The sequence below is a fragment of the Chelonia mydas genome, chromosome 1 (genome assembly GCF_015237465.2).
Source record: "Chelonia mydas isolate rCheMyd1 chromosome 1, rCheMyd1.pri.v2, whole genome shotgun sequence".
NCBI lineage: Eukaryota > Metazoa > Chordata > Testudines > Cheloniidae > Chelonia > Chelonia mydas.
Genome location: NC_057849.1, coordinates 261,698,224 through 261,719,959, shown reverse-complemented (window position 1 = coordinate 261,719,959; position 21,736 = coordinate 261,698,224). Strand labels below are relative to the sequence as shown.

General features: G+C 44.3%; 1 protein-coding gene across 13 annotated transcripts in view; it reads right to left on the bottom strand.

The window, feature by feature from the left end:
• Positions 1 to 21,736, bottom strand: part of AGBL3 (AGBL carboxypeptidase 3) — a 57,418-nt gene that overhangs the window by 19,660 nt on the left and 16,022 nt on the right. For 10 of the 13 annotated variants that reach the window (XM_037883977.2, XM_037883947.2, XM_037883982.1 and 7 more), the window contains 7 exons: positions 21,075 to 21,213; positions 19,580 to 20,362; positions 17,230 to 17,392; positions 16,292 to 16,418; positions 14,804 to 14,904; positions 14,522 to 14,643; positions 12,712 to 12,778 (listed from right to left, as the gene is read on the bottom strand). In XM_037883977.2, coding sequence (XP_037739905.1) covers positions 12,712 to 12,778; positions 14,522 to 14,643; positions 14,804 to 14,904; positions 16,292 to 16,418; positions 17,230 to 17,392; positions 19,580 to 20,362; positions 21,075 to 21,213 — 1,502 coding nt within the window. Of the gene's footprint in view, positions 1 to 12,711; positions 12,779 to 14,521; positions 14,644 to 14,803; positions 14,905 to 16,291; positions 16,419 to 17,229; positions 17,393 to 19,579; positions 20,363 to 21,074; positions 21,215 to 21,736 lie in introns of those variants that run through there. The other 3 variants (XM_037883955.1, XM_037884005.1, XM_037884013.1) reach the window with 3 other exon arrangements.

Genomic DNA, 21,736 nt, shown 5'->3' with positions numbered 1-21,736 from the left:
AACATTATACATTTTTTAATGATTACTGTAATATACAAACAAAAATATATCTAATTTTAAAGAACTGACCTACTTCAACGATTTTTGATAAGGGATGCGAGTACATATTTTGATTTTTGATAAGGGGTGCGAGAACATATTTTGAGAACTAAACGGGTGTAGGCTGCAGTAAAGGTTAAGAACCTCTGGTCTCGAATCTGTTTTAAATTTTTATTCAGCTGGTTTTAACAGGTAAATATTAACTCTTCACACCCACAACTGGAAAATTTTGACCTAAATATTTGGACATCTGGATTTATAATTCATAAGTGGATAACTCTTAGACTAAGGTTAAAGATGGTAATTTTTTGAGGAGGCCTGCAGGGGACAAGAGACAGAAATGCCAAATAAATTCCCACATAAAAGAAGAGGTGGATTAATCTCTGATAAGAAATAAATCTGATTAAATCAGAGTTAAAATAGTCCTGGTAATTACAAAGCACTAGCGGTGTAATTTATAGTACACAGCATACATTGCTTGGTTTCTTTAGAAATGGAGCAAAGAGGGGTGGAGAAGCTTTAGTTTTAACCAAACATCATCAAAACAACCCAAAAGTTAGAATAATCCAAATGAAATCATAGAATCAATCAGTCCAGTCATCCAGAAAGCCTGTGTGTATCTGTTTTTAAAGGATTTTAGGGGCAGGCCACTTTTGGTATATAGATTTCTGTTTTATAGCTTTCCTTTTATTATTTGTATTATATTAAAACAGAAAAATACAATAAATGGAAACTATTAGTGTTAGCTGAAAATTACTAATAAAAAAATAACTCCCACACAAAAGACTTAAATGTAAAAAACAATTTTGCCCAGTAGGAGGGGATTGAACATCTGAAGTACTGAACACTAATCCTTCATGCCAAGGGCATAAACCCTGATTCAAAAGAATAGTTAGGTATGCACTTAAATCCATCTCTACTCAGCAAATCAATTCAGTTAAATATGCACTTAAGTCCCATTGCCTTCAATGCAAAGTGCTTTGCTGAACTGGCACTATAATAGCAAATGCTGCCCTCCAGAATGGCTACTATTGAGGGTAGGAACAGCACTGTGTTAACATCACTTAGTGCTAGAGTCATGACTGGTGCATGTGTTCTGGAAAGGAGTGCATCATCTGAACACTGTGAGACACGAGCACTTAGCCTTAGGGAATGATGACTGACTCATCAGCTCATATGTAGGCACCATGAATTCTCATGCTGAATGCTGGTGTCATAGAATCATAGAAATGTAGGAGGGAAGGAACCTTGATAGGTCATTTAGTCCAGTCCCCTGCACTGAGGCAGAACTAAGTACTATCAAGACCATCCCTGACAGGTGTTTGTCTAACCTGTTCTTAGACAATGACACAGATTCCACAGCCTCTTGAGATAATTTGTTTCAGTGCTTAACTATCCTTACAGTTAGGAAGCTTTTCCTAATGTCTCACATAAATCTTCCTTTCTGCAATTTAAGCCCATTGCTTCTTGTGCTGTCCTCAGTGGTTAAGCTGAACAATTTATTACCTTCCTCTTTATAACAACCTTTTGTGTACTTGAAGACTATTATCACATCCACACTCAGTCTTCTCTTCTCCAGACTAAACAAACCCAATTTTTTCAATCTTTCCTCGTGGTCATGTTTTCTAGATCTTTAATCATTTTTGTTACTCTTCTCTGGATTTTATCCTATCTGTCCACATATTTCCCAAAGTGCAGTGCCCAGAACTGGGCACAGTACTCCAGTTGAGGCCTTATCTGTGTTGAATAGAGTGAGTGGAAGAATTACTTCTCATGTCTTTCTTACAATGTTCCCACTAATACATCCCAGAATAATGTTAGCTTTTTTTTGCAACAGTATTACACTGTTGACTCACATTTAGTTTGTGATCCATTATAAAAAAATGGTTACTAACCTTCCATAACTGTTGTTCTTCAAGATGTGTTGCTCAGGTCCATTCTAATGTAGGTGTGTGCTCGCCCCGAGCACTGCCACCAGAAAGTTTTCCCTCAATGGTATCTGTTGAGTTAGCTCTGGTGTCCCCTTGAGTCACGCTTTCATAGCACAAGTATATAGGGCCCTGCCACCCATTCAGTTCCTTCTTGTGGGCTAACTACGACAGAGGGGAAGGCAGGAGACAGGGGGTTGTAATGGACGTGAGGAACACATCTCGAAGAACAACAGTTATGGAAAATTAGTAACCGTTTTTTCTTCTTCGAGTGCTTGCTCATGTTCATTCCAATGTAGGTGACTCCCAAACAGCTGTGCAGGTGGAAGGTTCAGAGTTCATTGGCACGCTGACTGTAAAACTGCTTGGCTGAAATTCACGTCGTCTCTAGCTTGCTGGTGATGGTATACTGTGATGCGAAAATGTGGACTGATGACCACGTTGCTGCTCTATAGATGTCCTGAATTGGAACTTCTGCCACAAACACTGCCACCAACGCTTGAGATCTTATAGAATGAACTGTCAATGGAGGAGCTAGGACCTTCACTAGGTTGTAGCATGTGTGGATACAGCAAGTGATCCATGATGAGATTCTCTGGGCCGAGACTGGACGGCCTTTCATTCTGTCCGCAATGGCTATGAACAGATGGGTGGACTTCCGAAAGGGTTCAGTCCTTTCTATATAAAAGGCTAGCGCTTGCCTAACATCCAATGAGTGGAGTCTCTGTTCCTCCCTGTTAGTGTGTGGCTTAGGATAGAAGACTGGCAGAAAGCTACCCTAGTTACTATAGTCAGGATTCCCTCCCCACTCTGAACTCTAGGGTACAGACGTGGGGACCAGCATGAAAGACCCCCTAAGCTTATTTCTACCAGCTTAGGTTAAAACTTCCCCAAGGCACAAATTCTTTGTCCTTGGAGGGTACGCTGCCACCACCAAGTGATTTAACAAAGAATCAGGGAAAGGACCACTTGGAGTTCCTATTCCCCCAAAATATCCTCCCCCCCACCCCTCGCCAAGTTCTTAAACTCCCATTTCCTGGGGAGGCTTGAGAATAATATCCTAATCAATCGGTTACAAAGGGATCACAGACCCAAACCCCTGGGTCTTAGGACATTAGAGAAATCAGACAGGTTCTTAAAAGAAAAAATTTATTTAAAAAAAAGGTAAAAATCACCTCTGTAAAATCAGGATGGAAAATAACTTTACCGGGTAACAAAAGATTAAAAAACACAGCAGAACTTCCTCTAGGCTTAGTTTCAAAGTTACAAAAAACAGGAATAAACCTCCCTCCAGCAAAGGAAAAATTCACAAGCAAAACAAAAGATAATCTAACACGCCCTGCCTGGCTTTTACTTACAATTTTTGTAATAAGAGAGACTTTTAGGATGGTTTATAGGAGAAGGAGTTTTCTGACCTGATGCTTCTCCGCTTCCCAAGAGAACACCCCAAACAAAACCTTCCCCCCTCAAGATTTGAAAGTTTTATCTTTCCCCATTGGTCCTTTTGGTCAGGTGCCAAGCAGGTTATTTGAGCTTCTAAACCCCTTACAGGTAAGGAGGAATTCTAGGCTACCCGTAGCTGTATGGTTATGACAGTGACTTAGGATAGAAGACTGGCAGAAAGCTATCCTAGTTACTATAGAATTATGAGACCACCTTTGGCAGGAAGGATAGGTTTGGCTGCAGCTGTACCTTGTTCTTGAAGAAGATCATGTACGGTGGCTCAGAGGTAAGAGCTCGGATTTCTGAGACTCTTCTGGCAGAAGTAATGGTGATTAGGAAGGCCACCTTCCAAGAGAGGTAGAGCAGAGAGCATGTTGTCAGTGGTTTGAACGGGGGTCCTGTTAGCCTTGCCAGCACCATATTGAGGTCCCAGGGTGCTGCTGGCTGGTATACCTGGGGGTACAGCCATTCCAGCCCCTTAAGGAATTGGCCACAGACTGAGTTTGAGAAGACTGGCCAGCCGTTCACCCATGGCTGAAAGGCTCAGATTGCAGCTAGATCGACCCTTATGGATGACACCGTAGGGCCTTGCTGCTTTAAATGGAGTAGGTACTCTAAAATGAAGGGCAGTGATGACTTGGTAGGTGAAACACCCTTTTGTGCTGACCAAATAGAGAATTTCTTCCATTTTGTCAGGTAAGTGGCTCTAGATGGCTTTCTGCTCCCTAAAAGCACCTCGTGAATTGGCATGGATCAAGCCAGTTCTGCTGGGTTCAGCCATGGAGCTTCCATGCCATGCCTTGATGTAGAAGGCTGTGATTCTGAGAGATCAAGTCCGGAAACAAGGGCAGGCTGATTAGTGTGTCCACCGAGAGATCTAGGAGGGTGATGAACCACTGCTGACACAGCCACGCTGGGGCTATCAGGGTAAGATGTGTCCTGTCCCTGTGACCTTCAGCAGCACCCTGTGTATGAGAGGGATGAGAGGGAAAGCACAGAAGGGTTGGTCCGTCCTAGGAAGGAGAAAGGAGTCTGTGAGTGACCCTGACCTGTGGCCTAGGAAGGAGCAGAACTGAAGACACTTTCTGTTGTACTTAATCATTAACAGGTCTACCTGGGGAGTTCCCCACCTCTGGAAAACAGTGTTCATGTCTGGGCGGTAAATGGACCACTTGTGATGGCTGGAAAAGGTTTTCTTGAGGTGATCTGCTAACTCATTCTGTGACCCTAGGAGGTAGGAGGCTTCAAGGTGGATCGAATGGGCTATACAGAATTCCCACAGGTGAAGTGTCTCCTGGCATAGGGGAAAGGAGCACGCTCTACCCTGCTTGTTTATGTAAAACATTGCTGTTGTGTTGTCTGTGAGGACTGACATGCAGTTGCCCTCCAGGTGGGGTTGGAACACCTGGCATGCTAGGCGTACCACCCTCAGTTTCCTCACATTGATGTGTAAAGAGAGCTCCTCTGGGGCCCAGAGGCCTTGAGTTCTGAGGGTCCCCTGATGCATCTGTCATGAAAGACATTGATGGTTGGGATCTCAAGAATGGGACTCCTGAGCATACTGTCCCTGTGTCCAGCCACCAAAGCAGGGTGGAAATCACTGATGGGGGAAGTGAGATCACCTTGTCCAGACGGTGTCGACCTGGTATGTATACTGATGCTGGCCAAGATTGGAGAGGCATGATGCCATATGCCCCAAAAGCTTTAAGCAGTTTCTTGCTGTGGTGATGGGGTGACTCCTCAGGCTCTCTATGAGTGCCCCTAGAGCTCTGAACTCGTTTTCCGGGAGAAAGGCTCTGGCCTAGGTCAAGTCAAGGACAGCCCTGATTAATTCTACCCTTTGAATCAAGGAAAGGATGGATTTCTGCATGTTTATCAACAGCCCCAGGTCCTGGGAAGTTTACTGTATTAACTTTACATTTGCCTCCACCTGGGCCTTGGATCGACCTCCAGTCGTCTAGGAGTAGACCTGAACTCCTTGTCTCTTGAGAAAGGTTGTGACTGCCATGCACTTCGTGAACACACGAGGAGCTGCTGGCAGGCCAAATGGGAGTACTGTAAATTGGTAGTCCCTGTGGTTTTCAATGAACCGTATGAACCTCCTATGTCCCCAAAAGATAGCAATATGGAAATACTCGTCCTTCAAGTGGAGAGCAACAAACCAGTCCCCTGGATCCAGAGAAGGGATAATGCTGGCCAAGGAGGCTATGCAGAACTTTAGTTTCTTCATGAATCTGTTGAAGTTTTGGAGATCCAAGATCAGTGTGAGGTTGCCACTGGCTTTTGGGATTAGGAAGTAACGGGAGCAGAACCCCTGGCCTCTTAATTCTGGCAGAACCTCTTTCACTGCTCCTGCCCTTAGGAGCGACTGCACCTTCTGGGCTAGAAGTTTCTCATGAGAAGGGTCCCTGAAAAGAGGTGGGGAGGGAGGGTGGGAAGAAGGGGAACAAGTGAATTGAGCTATCATGCATAGTACCCAGCGATCTGCAGTAATGAGGGCCCACACCCAATACAGGTGGGATAACCAGACCACAAACTCCAAAGAAATTGAATCCCTACCGCATCCTGGTAAGTCATCCCCGAGCATCCAATCAAAAGGCCTGCTTAGACCTTGCCGAGTGTCTCGGGCCGGGGGGGGCAGGCACTGGGGCAGACGAGGATTGGGACAGAGGCCTCCTCTAGTATTCTCTGTTCCTTCTCCTGCTGTACCCTGTCTCTGCTGTGGTGAACAGAAGCAAGCCATTGGTTGGGCCTTGGGGCTTGTAATGCTTCCTGGCGGGGGCTGGTGTATGCAGCCCCAGGGATTTAAGGTTGGCTCCAGAGTCCTTTAAGCTATGCAGCTTCGAGTCTGTCTGCTCCAAGAAAAGCGATTTGCCTTCAAATGGAAGGTTCTGAATTGTCTGCTGAACTTCATAGGACAACCTCAAAGATTGAAACCACGAGCTTCACCTCATGGTCACGGAACGGGCTGCAGAGTCTGCTGGAGGGATGCCTTAGCCATTGATTTCTCCTCCTCAACTAGGGCCAAGAACTCACCCTTGGACTCCAGTGGCAAAAGCTCCCTGAATTTCGCTATTGCACTCCAGGAGTTGAAATCATACCAGCCCAGGAATGCTTGATGTTTAGCGATCCTGAGCTGGAGATTCCCTGTTGAGTAGACCTTTCTGCCAAAAAGGTTGAGTTTTTTTTTTACATCTTTAGTCTTGGGAGTCAGCCGTTGTTGACCCTGCCTCTTCCTTTCGTTTGCTGCTGAAATAACCAGCGAGCCCAGTGGGGGACATGTATAAAAAATTCATACCTTTTGGGAGGGACAAAGTACTTCTTCTCCATCCTCGTTGCAGTAGGTTGGAGGGATGCAGGAGTCTGTCATAGAGCTTTTATAGGCTCCAGGATGGCATCATCATTCAATGGCATGGCCACTGCCGATGGCCCTGAGGCTGCTAAAATATCCACTAGAGCAGTGTTTCCCAAACTTGGGACACCGCTTGTTCAGGGAAAGCCCCTGGCGGGCCGGGCTGGTTTGTTTACCTCCTGTGTCCGCAGGTTCGGCTGATCACGGCTCCCAATGGCCGCGGTTCGCAGTGAGCTGCGGTCAGCCGAACCTGCGGACGCAGCAGGTAAACAAACCGGCCCGGTGCGCCAGGGGCTTTCCCTGAACAAGCGGCGTCCCAAGTTTGGGAAACACTGCACTAGGGCATGGGAGGATTCGGAAATCTCCTCCATCTGGATACCCAGGTTCTGGGCTACCCTCCTCAGGCGCTCCTGGTGCACCCTGTAATTGTCCTGGGAGGGCATGATAGTTGTTCCTGCCACTGCCTATTTGGGAGAGGAGGAAGAAGAAGCCTGTACAGGCACAGGTCTGTGTTCTTCTCCCTCTGCCCTGAATGGGTCCCGTGGGGGTGGGTCCTGCAGGTTGGTACCAAGCTCAGCATGGGGGATCAATCCCTTTTCTGAAGGGGATGGTGGGGGAGCTCTTGACTCTGATACAACGGAATAGGACCTTTTGGATTGGGGGCCCTGAAGTGGATGGAAAGCCCAGGGATTCCAGAATGGCCACTGCAGTGGCATTTGCCATTGTGCTGGTGGCCAGGCCATCGGCAGCATGCCCTGGGTCATGTTAGCCATAGAGTATTGCCATTGGAGTGGTGTCCGCTCCTGCGTGAGGCATAGGACTCCACTTCAGAATTAGAGACTGAGGAGTCACTTCCTGGGGACCAGGGCGGAGTGGTACCGACTGGCTAAATTTCCTGTAAACAGTGTGGCTGCGCAGCAGCCTATTTAGCGGTGTGCAGGCTTCCAACCTGCCACGGCCGGGGCGCTGCTCTGCCAGCCCCAACTCTGCTGCGGCCCAGACCTGCTGTAGCCTGGCTGGCGCAGCCCAGCCTGGACCCAGGTGCAGCCAAAATGGCCCAGCCTGGCCCTAGGCATGGTGCGGCCTAGGCGGCGCGGCCCAGACCCAGCCCAGACCTGCTGGGACTGGGGAAGAGGTACCTATCCTGCAGCCCCAGCCCCGCAGCAGCCGTGGCGGGGAGAGGCGCCTCTTCCCCCCAGCCCAGGTGCTGCTGCAGGGAGAGAGATCTGGGGGGAGTCCTCTCTCCCCACCGTAGCCCCGGGGCAGCCTGCACCCCAAACCCCTCAACCGAACCCCCGCACCCCAAGCTGGAGCCCTCACACCCCTGCACTCCAACCCTCTGCCCCAGCCCTGAGCCCCTCATCCCTGGCCCTACCCTAGAGCCCACACCCCCAGCCAGAGCCCTCACACCCCTGCACCCCAACCCTCTGCCCCAGCCCTGAGCCCCCTTCCACACTTCAAACCCCTCAGCCCTACCCGCACCACATGAATTTTGTTGTGTGCACCAAAATGGAGGTGATGTGTCACACATCACCTCCATATTGGTGTACACAACAAAATTAATTCCGACCATGGGTGGGAAAAATTAGAGGGAACACTGCCAACCGGTGTTGGAGAATGGTGCTGGGAGAGAGGAGATTGGTGCTGCGCCAACATGTCTGACTTGCCCTTTGACAGTACCTGCCTCGGTGTCACGTTAGTCCTCGTTTCCAGTGCTAACACTGTCAGTTCTCGAATGGCTGGGGATGGCGGCACCGGGAGGGATAGTCAGTCCCTCGCTGCCTCAAATGTCTCCGGTGAAGATGGTAGTATCAGGACTAGTGAAGCCTGGGAGAGCCCAATGGTACCGGATCAACAGTGCCCTTCCCGGGGCTGGAGTCAACGGTACTGCATGCCCTGCTGGCGTCTCCGAATGGCCCAGCATAGATCGCACTCTATTGACATCTCTATGGCCCATAGACCTTGGAGCTGGAGAATGCCCCAGTCAGTGTTTCTCTGCTTCTTTGTCAGCACCGGTGATGGAGAGCGGTGCCAAGAGTCCCATCCTGGAGTTGACTTCTTCGGCACCAGGGATGCATGTCAGTGCCGGGAGCCCTGGGCCGTAGGTGCGGAGTCCTTCCTCGGTGCCAGGGAGGCGGAATGGCGCTGTGCTTCCCTCAGAGACGCCAGGGCATTTCTCACAGAAGTCAAAGTGCTCGGTGTCAAGTCCACATGACTTGGACTACTGCACATGGGCCTGCCCCAGGCACTTAAGGCAGCTAACGTGTGGGTCACTAACCGGCATCAGTTTATGGCACAACGCCCACGGTTTGAAGTCCGGGGACTGAGGCATATCCTGGTGCCGGGGAAGGACTAGCCCCACTAAGCAGGCTTTGCTACTGACTATACTACTAACTAGTTAATTAACTAACTAAAACTCAACTTTAAAAAGGTAACTATTTACATTCTACAAAACAAGTTCAATGAGGGAAGGTACTTGCAGGAAAAATGCAAGAACGAGCAGAAGTTCCAGTGCCTGTCACGGGTAGTAAGAAGGAACTGAAGGGGCGGCGGGGATCTATATATCGGCGCTATGAGGGCATGACTCAAGTGGGCACTAGAGGCAACCCAATGGATACCACTGAGGGAAAACTTTCCGGCTGCAGTGCTTGGGGTAAGCACACACCTACACAGGAATGGACATAACCAAGCACTGGAAGAAAAACCCCAGATCCTTCTGAAGTACTCCTTCATAGGCAGTTATTTCCCATTTTGTAATGCATGATTGATTATTCCTTCCTCAGTGTAGTAACTTGCATGTGTCCTTACTGAATTTCATGCTATTTATTTCAGACCATTTCTCGTCTGTCAAGATCATTTTGAATTCTCATTCTGTCCTCCAAAGCACTTGCAACCCCTCCCAGCTTGATATCATCTACAAAATTTATAAGTGTACTCTCTATGACATTATCCAAATCATTTATGAGGATACTGAATAAAACTGGACTCAGGACAGATGCCTGTGGGACACCATATTGAGTGGGACACCACTCAATATGCCCTTCCAGCTTGATCGTGAGCCACTGATAACTCTTTGAGTATCGTTTTCCAACCAACTGTGCACCCACCTTTAGTAGGTTCGTCTACGCTACATTTCTCTAATTTGTTTATGAGAAGGTCATGTGAGACAGTATCAAAAGCCTTACTAAATTTGAGATATATCACATCCACTGTTTCCCCCCCACGCACAAAGCTTGTTACCTTGTCAAAGAAGGATATTAGGTTGGTTTGACATGATTTGTCCTTGACAAATCTATTTTGACTGCTACTTATCACCTTATTTTCTTCTAGGTTCTTATAAATTGATTGTTTTATTATTTGCACCATTATCTTTCTGGGTACCAAAGTTAAGCTGATTGACCTATAATTCCTTGGGTTGTCCTTATTCCCCTTTTCATAGATAGGTACTATATTTGCCCTTTTCAAGTCCTTTGGGATCTCTCCCATCCTCCACAAGTTCTCAAAGATAATAGCTAATGGCTCAAAAATCTCTTCAGACAATTCCTTAAGTATTCTAGGATGTATCTCATCAGGCCCTGCCGACTTGAACACATCTAATTTGTCTAAATAATTCTTACCTTGTTCTTTTCCTACTTTAGTCTCAGATCCTACCCCATTTACACTGATGTTCATTACGTTAGTCATCCAATCACTGCTAACTTTTTTTTGATGAAAAGTGACACAAAAAAAGACATTTAACACTTCAGCCATTGCTGCATTTTTTGTTATTGTCTCTCCTCCTAATTGAATGATGGGCCTACCCTGTCCTTAATCTTCTCTTGCTTCTCATGTAATTGTAAAAAGTTTCCTTGTTATCCTTTATGTCCCTAGCTAGTTTACTCTTGATTTTTGCCTTGGCCTTTTTAATTTTGTCCCTACATGCCTGTGCTGTTTTTTTATATTTATCCCTCATAATTTGACCTAGTTTCCACTTTTGTATGACTCTTTTTTGAGTTTCAGATCACTGAAGATATCCTGTTTAAGCCAGAATGGTCACTTAGTTTGCTTTTGTGCCCTTAATAATGTCTCTCTAAAAACTGCCAACTCTCCTGAACTCTTTTTCCCTTTGCCTTGCTTCCCACAGGATCTTAACTACCAATTCTGAGTTTGCTAATGTCTGCCTTCTTGAAGTCCATTGTCTTTATTCTGCTGTCTTCCCTCCTACCATTTCTAGACTCAAGAACTCTATCATTTCATGATCACTTTCATCTAAATTGCCTTCCACCTTCAACTTCTCAGCCAGTTCCTCCCTGTTTGTCAGAATCAAATCTAGAATTGCCTCTCCCCTCATCGCTTCCTCCACCTTCTGTAATAAGAAGTTGTCTCCGATGCATTCCAATGATGCATACTACAATCCTAGATCTGGTTATTCTTTTAAATTGCAAAAATATTTCTTTGTAACCAGAAAAGCTAGAAATTGTTTTTCTTTAGAAATGGAAAACAAAATTCTGAAGAACTTAGTACAGAAGATTATGACAATTACAGAACACTATGGGAGGACCCTAATTTTGTTTACTGTTCTGCATTATAGATTTGGACTGCACCTGGAAATATTGTACAGCTCAGTGACATGCGATAGACCAGGAGTGGGCAAACTTTTTGGCCCAAGGGTGGGGAAATTGTATTCAGGGCCATGAACCTAGGGCTAGGACAGGGGGTTGGGGTGTGGGATGGAGTGAGGGGTGTCAGAGGGGGTGTGCAGGAAGGGGCTCAGGGCAAGGGGTTGGGGTGCAGAAGGGGTGCGGGATGCAGGAGGGGGCTCAGGGCAGGGTTTTGGGGTGCAGGAGGGATGTGGGGTGCAGCAGGGGGCTCAGGGCACAGGGTTGGGATGCAGGAGGGGGGTGTGAAGTGTGGGAGGGGGCTCAGGGCAGAGGTTTGGGGTGCAGGAGGGGATGTGGAGTGTGGGAGGGGTGCGGCAGGGGGCTCAGGGCAGGGGGTTGGGGTGTGGGATGGAGTGAGGGGTGTCAGAGGGGGTGTGCAGGAAGGGGCTCAGGGCAAGGGGTTGGGGTGCAGAAGGGGTGCGGGATGCAGGAGGGGGCTCAGGGCAGGGTTTTGGGGTGCAGGAGGGATGTGGGGTGCAGCAGGGGGCTCAGGGCACAGGGTTGGGATGCAGGAGGGGGTGTGAAGTGTGGGAGGGGGCTCAGGGCAGAGGTTTGGGGTGCAGGAGGGGATGTGGAGTGTGGGAGGGGTGCGGCAGGGGGCTCAGGGCAGGGGGTTGGGGTGCAGGACGGGTTCGGGATGCGGGTTCTGACCGCGGTGCACAGCAGGGATAAGGCAGGCTCCCTGCCTGCCCTGGCCCCATGCCACTCCCGGAAGCAGCCAGCATGTCCGGCAGTGGCTCCTGGGGTGGGATGGGACAGGTGGCTCCAACATGTGCTGCCCTCGCCTGTGGATACCACCCCCGAAGCTCCCATTGGCCGCAGTTCTGTGTTCCCAGCCAATGGGAGCTGCAGAGGGCGGTGCCATTGGCCGTGGTTCCGCGTTCCCAGCCAATGGGAGCTGCTGCCCCTCACTCCCTCCCCCAGGAGACACAGGGAGGTGGTTCCGGCTGCTTCTGGGAGCAGCTTGGGGCCAGGGCAGGCAGGGAGCCTGCCTTAGCCCCACTACACCACAGGGCGGGGAATCCCGTGGGCCAGACTGAAAGCCCTGATGGGCCGGATCTGGCCCGTGGGCCATAGTTTGTCCTCCCCTGCGATAGATCAACACAGTCCATTAACTGTACTTAACACTATTCAGGAGGAGACTCCATAGGCATACTCAATTTATTAACTAGCATTATGACTAGTTTGTTACATACTTTCACCTCCTGTTTAGCCTAAGCACATAAAAGTGTTCTTTCAACTCGAGCAATTTCTTTCTTGCTACACCCAGGAAAGAGATCTAAGCAGCTGAGAGAAGTTTATAGTGTACCTGAGTATCTGGTTTTAGCCAGTGTGCAGTTGTATCGCTGGAGTCTGAGCTGTCAGAAACATGGGTACTGTGAAAGATTGAACATTGTTTTATTTCCTTAGTTTTGGACTGGAAAAAATATTCTGTTGAGTTCATCCATATAATAAGCCAGTGCCCTGCCCTGCCTCCCCCAACACATAGTAACCCTACTGGAAATGCTGCATAGATTGTGGTTTTCACATTTCTCTCATCTAAAGCACACAATCCCATTGTATAGGCTGCAGGACCTGGAGTTAAGCAATATAACAGTGGGGACCTTGATCATGGGAACTACAGGGTTGTCTGACAAACCTTGGTTCCTCAGTACAATCTGATGTGTGCAGATGACATTTCCGGTTTCTAGCTAGCTATAATTCTACTTTGCATTTTCACTCTATTTTATATCATTTCATCTAATAACATCTCATCTAGTTTTCCATAACTGAGCCTTCCATTAGTTCTCTACCAAGATGCAATGTATTGCAGGCATTAAGATAGGCCTGTTTGTATTAAAAAACAAAAAAATAAAAACAAAAACTTCATCTCTTCATTTGCTTATTATTCACCAAGAGGAGTGAAGACTTCAGATTTGGGAGGTGTACTTTTTAGTACTTCATAATGTAGAGGGTATTTTGAAGAGGCAGTTTTGAAAATAATGCACTGACAAGGGCCAAGAGATATTTCATTTGCTGTATTAATTAGAAGCATCAAGATTTTCAAAAAATTACAAAATATTACTTCTTGTGAAACGAGTTTGGAGATCTCCGAACTATTCACAATAGGCCAATATCCACATCTCATTAATCACCTGCACAATTGTCACTAATTAACTTGTCAGTTTCAGCAGTGAGATCAACGACTGATTGGGCCCTGGAGATTGAACTCCCACCTGATATCTAGGGGTGGATCATTCAGGGGAGAAGCCCATTGCTGGCCATTGTGGGGAATCTTGTATTGCTATTGCTTATGATGGACCTATTCTATAGCTAAATGGAGTACAGGACTTCAGACTGGCTCCTTTCTACAGCAATACAGTAGAACCTCAGAGTTACAAACACCTCAGGAATGGAGGTTGTTTGTAAGTCTGAAATGTTCATAACTGTGAACAAAACATTATGGCTGTTCTTTCAAAAGTTTACAACTGAACATTGACTTAATACAGCTTCGAAACTTTACTATGAAGAAGAAAAATGGTGTTTTCTATTTATTATTTTAGTAGTTTACATTTAACACAATACTGTACTGTATTTACTTTTTTCCCCCTGCCTCTGCTGCTGCCTGATTGCCTCTGCTGCTGCGTATTTCCGGTTCCAAATAAGGTGTGTGGTTGAGTGGTCAGTTTGTAACTCTAGTATTCGTAACTCTGAGATTCTACTGTACATTTGTCTACACTGAAGCAAGTGATACACTTTGTCCTACAGCTAGACTTCTCTGCAAACATGTACAGTCAAAAAATAGTGTATTGATTTACATAACACAGCTGATCAAGTTCTGCATCAGTTTACAGTCAGTGCAATTCCATCTTTCCCTAAGAGCCTTCAGAACCCCACACTGAGCTAAATGAGATCCTACCTTTCTTTTGTAGGACAGGGCAAAGCTTGCGCAGATAAAGAGGTTCTATCCACAGCCAACTGACCATTAAAGACTCAACCTGAGATTCATATATAACTTTCTTCCAGTAATTTCAAAATTAAATTATTGGTAATTATTCTAATGCCTAGTGTAGTCCTCTTTACCAAAGTGCACAACAAGGTAGAATACATCTCAGTATCTCTCAATAGTTTTGATTTACCTGGAATCTTTGTCTAACATGGCATCTGTTACAGAAGCATCTGAGTCACAATTAAGATTCTCTGAGTGTGTCTTAACTTCCTGTTTCGCCATTTCCTCTAATTCTTTCAGACACAGATAATACTAGGGAAGATCATACACTTAGTTAATAATGGAGTCCATTGCCTTATTGAAAGGCACTTATCAAAACCAATATAGTGTTTGTTGTTATTACTTTACAGAGTGCCACATTTTATCACAGAAATACTTTTATTCCACTAGCTCTAAGAAGGACTTTTCTTACCTTACTCTTGTCTGGATCACAGTAATCCAAGAGGGCATCACAGAAATGGTATCCTATTGACTCTAAGTCTTCAGTGTGGAAGTGAGTGCCCCCTCTATTACCTGAAACATCAACAGAGATACTCACAAATGAAGACATAACTGTCCTGCTCACTCCCTGCAGTGATATTTTCAGCCTGGTGGTTGAAAGTAAGTTAAAATTTCTTTGGTTCAAGACTAGTCGCTGCTCCACAAACTTATAATATAGCTCCCAGAAAAACACTCCACCCTTCCAAAGCCCTTGTGAAGGCTGTTGGTTTTCCAAGACATCTTAGAACAGTTTTCTACCCTCTCAATACAAAGCTCAAATGACATGATTATGACATTGTCTTGTTGTTCCTGTGCTCCATCTGACTGAAGCCAGAGTATGAGCAAAACTTCTTGGAATAGATCTGTTGGTCCCCATGCTTTTGATCAAATAAGGAAGTTAGTGCTTCTTAGTGTCCCTCCACCTTTCACCAGAGGTCAGAGGTTCATTCCCTTCTTTCAGGAGTGGCTCATAGTAATTCTCCACACTGGCAGTCAATAAAACCAAAATGATCTTAAATAAAGCACAGCTTATTTAGCACACCAAATAGAAAATAGAAAGAAAAGTCATGTAATTACAAATCGAATTGAATACACTTGTTCATTCTAGAGACTGCACAAAATGTTAGGCCAGCTGTCCAAAAGTTTTGGGATAATAACCACTGAATAGTTCCTATAGCAAAGCTCCGACATTCTGGACTTGGCAAAGCTATGTGTCTGGTCAGCACTCTATCTTGGTCTGTGTGTGATCTCCTCCTTTCTCCGGGCAAGCAAACACCCTCTTTTATAGCCATTATGGCCTTTTCTACACTAAGAAAAATTTGACCTGTACTTCCCCACTGGTGCAACAATGGTGGAAGCTCTTGTCCAGACAGCGTAAGAATGCTGCAGACATGTCCACACTAAAGCTTCCCTATCGCTATTACTGATGGAGCTGCACCTACAGAAAATTCTAAATCCATGCTTTGACACTGTAGACAGTGTCCCCATTCTGAGTGTCTCAGAGGAATGGAATTATATATGACATTACTTTAAACAAAACCAGTTTGGGACTAATAACATTTCTCCTCGCCTCTCACCAACTATCCTCAATAACCAATCTCTCCACTCATTTGTACAATTGTTTCTGGCATATCTATTTCTAGCAATTTCATTTAATTTGGTAGGCAGGCCCACTAATTAATTATGTATTGGTTTCCAGTACATGTCTGTAATAACTGTGGCCTGAAAGTTAACTTATGCATACCCTGTGTTAAAATGCTCACTCTAACTTCATAGAATTTGTCATCTATCTCTGTTAAATAGTATTCTTTGAGGATGGTAGCTAAAACCATCACAGATCACTACTGCATCTGTAAAAACAATCAAAACCAGATTTTGTTTGCTGACCCCTACAATCTCCCTTGAATAAAAAAGGCCTTACCTAGTTTAGAGCCACAAAAAGTGGCTTCCAAAGTATAGCTGTTGCGGATGCCCATCTTCCACATCACTACTCGACCTGTCCCTTCTTTGCTTTTCTGTACTTTGAAATTGCAGTCTGGGAACGAAAACTTAAAAGAAGGATGTAGGGTCAGTTCCCTGTCTTTTAAGGAGCACCCTTTCCTACTAACGTAGAGATGAAGATACCAGTTTCTTCTTAACCTTACTAATGTGTAAAACTTTCAAGCCCAAATAGGAAAATAATTAAAGGTTCAATCCATCCTTCTTTCACCCTGTAGTACATAGGTATTGCATCACACATGGTGCATGACAGTCTTTCAATATTTAGGTACAACAGAGCGGTGGGTGGAATGAGAATCTGCCTTTGATTATACCAGTTTGTTTTACTTTAACAAGGATTTGTAATCCTTACACGTGTAACATCTTTTAATACTGCTGTTCATACTATCCCCATTAGTTGAACTAGCATCAGACTGCTGGGCCAGCCCCTCAAAGCCTCCATTTCTCTTTTTAATACTAAGATGGTGTGAGATGCAGGTTTAGTAAAAGTCTGAATAGCTCTTCTGTCATGGGTGAACAAATCAATAATTTGGTATCCTGGGCCACATGGAGCTTTGGATCACCTCATCATTGTTTTGTGAAGAAAACAATTAGACTCAAATGCTACAGTAATAAATCTAGTGTGACAGTTTGTGTGTTGTGCTATTATTGAATTGCTGAATCCCTATTGGTTTAGAGAATGGATCTGTTGTGTGTTTTAGCCAATCAGAAGTCTTTTTATCAATAAAAGCACAATCTTGTAATGCTTAGTATCTTTACTAAGTTTGTTTCCAGCTGACTGACATTTTAGCAAATCAGATTGGCTTACACAGATTTCATTTAGTATAGTAAAGGACTATTTCAAGTTAGCGACTTGCTTACCTTATCTGGGCAGTTCTTGCTCATCATGAGAGGAAAGATGCGTTGGTGCAAGCACGGCACCTCCACTTGCTCCCCACCATCACAGCCATACATGAAGACATTCTCTTTTCTGCTATGACCATGAAGATCACAATACAGGAGAATGTCACGCTCCTCCATCACTCTGTAACAAGAGAAGAAACAATATTTTACTACAAATGCTTTTTTTTCTGCATCAGCCAGGGCTGATGGATTGCAGCAATCTTCACAGGAATAATTAAATACATAAACATATGCTTAGCTTTAAGTATACAAGTAATCCCATTGATTTCAACAGGATTACTCATGTGCTTAGAATTAAGCATCCACTTAGGTGCTTTGATGGATCAGTGCCAAATAGCTCAGCACCTTGCAAGATCAAACCCAAAAAGTGTGCCACGGCTTAGTAACAATAGGATTCAAGGCTGTGCATCAGAACTTTGTGTTCATTTTATTAAAACAGTTATAATGAATCAATCATTCTTCATGAGTCCAAAAAGCTGGGAGTCATTATTTTTAAAAATGTGGCTAACTGAACTCTATTCCTTTTTAGATCTCATTTCCTTGATCTTTCTTTCTTCAACAGCTATTATCTGGGACATCCCTTCCATCTCCACATTTCCCTTCCCAAATACATTCACACTGGCAAATTTCCCCTCCAGTCCTATCAACCCTCGGGACCAGGAATGATCTTCAGCCACTTCAGGTGTATATTAAAACAATTTGTAGTATTGCACCAGGATGCTACTTTTATGTTCCTTCTTGTATGCCACATCATACACAAGGCACAATCCTGAGACTTATAACACACTACTAATATATAGCACAGAACTGTGTAGCCGATAGCTCTTTGCCCATTCAGGGCAAAAGAAGTATCAGTTTCAAGAATCAGTTTTTTCCAATATTGCAAGTTTTGGAATATGTTGCATTTTGTTTATAATTTTTTAAAAGAAACTTTGCAAAACTGCACAAGTTTTGAAAAAAAAAAGGGGGGGGATTTAACACATCCCCCCAAAAAACAGTTCCAGTAGGATTTCATGCAGGTGATGTGATATTAGCAGAATCATTCATGCTGGGCCATCACTCTGCATGGGAGTTGGCAATTCATGATGGATCAAGAAAGAAAGGGAAAAAAAGGATTACCCTTTTTTAGGTGATAATGTGCTAAATGTGAGTCTAGATATTTGGGGCATTTCAGCACATTTTTCTAAATGTACTTATTTTTATATTTTGCTATACCAGTTGCCTTTAAACTGTAAAACTGTGATGCAGGGTGAAGAGAGTGTTTTTCTGCTACACAACTTTGCAAAAGACTAGCCTGTATCCATCTATCATAAAAACTTTTGTCCTCTCTCAAATCTATACAAGTTGTCTCCTATGGGAGAACAGTCAATTTTGTTCTCTAGCAGGCTCCAAAGTCCTTCCCCAGAGTCATCAGAAACTCTTGAAAGGGTCAATATTAGATAGGCCAGAATGGAAATAAGTAAAAGTCAGTGTTTGAATTTGAACTTCTTTGAATATTTTTCTAATGGAAAGGTGGTAAGTTAGACAGAAGGATTCTTGTTTGAAGAATGGAGAGGCACAAAGGGAAAGTGCTTATGATTAAACATGTACCTGAGAATCAAAACATACTGTAAATGACATTGTAGGTTAAATATTAGCTTTACCAGCACTGACAGACTTCTTTCAAAGCTAAAGCCATTAGAAGAACCCAGTTACATAAGCCAAACCTGAATGGTGACTCTGAGTATGAAGTTATATGTATAACCAGATGACTAGATGTCTGCACTGCATAAGGAAGTGAAGCATTAGAAACCAAACACATTTATACTCAAATATACAGTAAACTTGATAGGACTAGTAGTCAAATACAAGGTTGGGATCTACTCTGGACTTGGCTCACTTTAGGGCACTGTCCTGCACCAATGAAGCTGTCAGATATTTTGCCACTGAATACAATGGGAGCAGAATTAGGGCCTTCATCTGTAAATATTGATGGGGGGTAGTGAGGAGTAGGGCTATGAAAAAAAATCACTTTCTGTTCTGGGGCTGATGGTTCCCTGAAAAATTCTCCTTTGCTACCCAAGATATCTTTTTCATTCCCTGTATTAAAGCTATATTACAGGGTGCTGTGCAACAGAAAACATTGCAAACTACAATAAAAACTCAAGCTTCTTAGAATTTAAACAAAAAATACAAACTGAATGGGTTAAATATGAGATGAGAGACAATAAATATGAGGCAAATATAGTGCAAACGTTGGTTATATTAAATAACACACACTACAAATAGAAAGTTTTTTTGGTTCTGAAGAGAGGAGAGATGATGTTACCTTCTGATCATGTTCCGGGTGTACCAAACAGAAGGAAAAGATTCCTTCAGGTCTGATGTGTAATTACGATTTAAGTCCTGACCTGCTAAGGAGCAGCGATAATTTCCCACAATCACACCATCTGGGTTCAACATTGGTACTACTTTGAAGACAAAAGTGTCACGGAGCAACCGAGCATCGCCTGAGTTGCCCAGAATGTAATCCAGAAAGCCTTTCATTATCCAGGAGCTGTTTGTTTCGCCTGGGTGTACCCTCGCAGTCAAAATCACAGCTGCCTTACGCTTTGCCTCCTTGCCACTTTCTGAGGGACTGGTGATGGTTAAAACATACACTATATTTCTTGCTAGTGAATGGCACAAGATGCGGATCTTACAAAACTTGGACCTCACTGGATCTCTAGAGATGGCTGCCAAGTAGTCCTGCAGGTTGGAATAGGTGTAAGGATAGCAATGGGCAAAGTAGCAAGTGTCTCGGTCATGTGGGAACTGGAATGTCCAAGTGAGTGAGAAATACTGATGCCCATCTTGGCCAAGGTTGTTTTTGTAATACTTGATTTCATCTCCTGTCCTTTGCCAGCCAACTCGGTGTATCTTCGCATTCACTTCTGAGTACAACAGTGGACGCATACCGTGGTTGTACAGGCTGGTGGGCTTGGTGAAATTGACAATGGTGAAACGATAAGGCATTCCTGCGTGAGTGTTGGTTACTCGGAAGTAGTACCACTGGGTGTGTCTAGTTGTGTAGAGGTCAGTGCGCAGTGTCAGCTGGTATTCGAATTCACTACTGGTGTACAGAAAGAAGACAAGCATTTTTAATGCTGGTTACCACAGAAATACATTACAGACTCAAATCATGCTGGGGACTGTGGGACGGAGAAGGAATTCCTCCAACATCATGAAAAAGCACCGTACAATTAGCCACGCTGGAAGTGTGGGCGGATTTCCACTTTCGTATAAACAATCAAAGCATAGGCTGCTGCTAGGGTCAGGATGTCAGACTAGATGGAATGCGTCAGTAATATAAACATCACATTCCTTTAGTGCTTACGTAAAATAATTAAAATGTGTGACCAAACCAAGGCTCGTTAAAAAAAAATCTTGTGCAAAAAATTCACTAAATAAAAAAAATTGTCATCTGTGTAAAAAAAAAAAGTGTGAATGTGTGTGTATGAACTCATGCAGGTAGGGTGAAATTTATAGCTGTGCTGAGGGCCTACATCACCATTTTGAAGCTTCACTGGTAACACCAGTTGTACATAGTTCTTGCCCAGACTCTTTGTACAGAAGTGAATTTCACCTATAGATAATATTTAATGCCATGGAACGGTTATGAGATTGTTCCATTTGAAGTCCACATGAAAATATTCTTAGGGCTTATTCTGTTAGTGTAATTCTGGGTGCAGGCCCCAACGACACCCAGGGTACTTACAAAGGCGTATTTGACTTCAGCTGGTGCCTACGCTACCTCAACAAAGAGGAAAAGATCATAAACCTACACCTTGACCACCTTTTGCAGATTCCCACTCTCAAAACGTGCTTCAAAGATCAAAGTGTTGTCCCAGTCTTGAGCGATGACCTGCTTCGAGGGGTAGCTACCCCCTACTCGAGAATACACAAAACAGGATTCCTCGTTAGCTAGTGAAAGGAGCAGAACATACATATTATTCAGTTGTGAATAATTTTCAGCAATGCTTAAAACCTTTTACAGAAATTACACACTTGATTTTTAGGGCATATCTAGTGTAAATTTTAAAAGGAGTTGTGAAAAGCTTTAGCTACTCCTTCCGAATGCCTTTCAATCCACCACATGGCTAAAACATCACCATTATGCTTTGAAAATTTATTTGTTTACTGTTTTTGCTATTACTATAAAACTCCCTTTTTACTTATAAATAGTTTCTGTATTAAATTTATCTTGTTTACAAGTGACAAGCTAATTCATTAACCCATCAGTTCCCAAAATGTGGCCAGAGAGAACTTACTGTTCACATAGTTTTAATTTGCCTCCTTTATTGTAGCTGTTAAATCAGATTAAAAGAAACTATTTTTTTCCATTATTACTTTCTATGTATGCAATTGCTGTAGTTGACACAGGGATGTTATACAATCATGAACTAGAAAGGAGATGGTCTGTGCTATCATGACTTGAAGGGGTGAC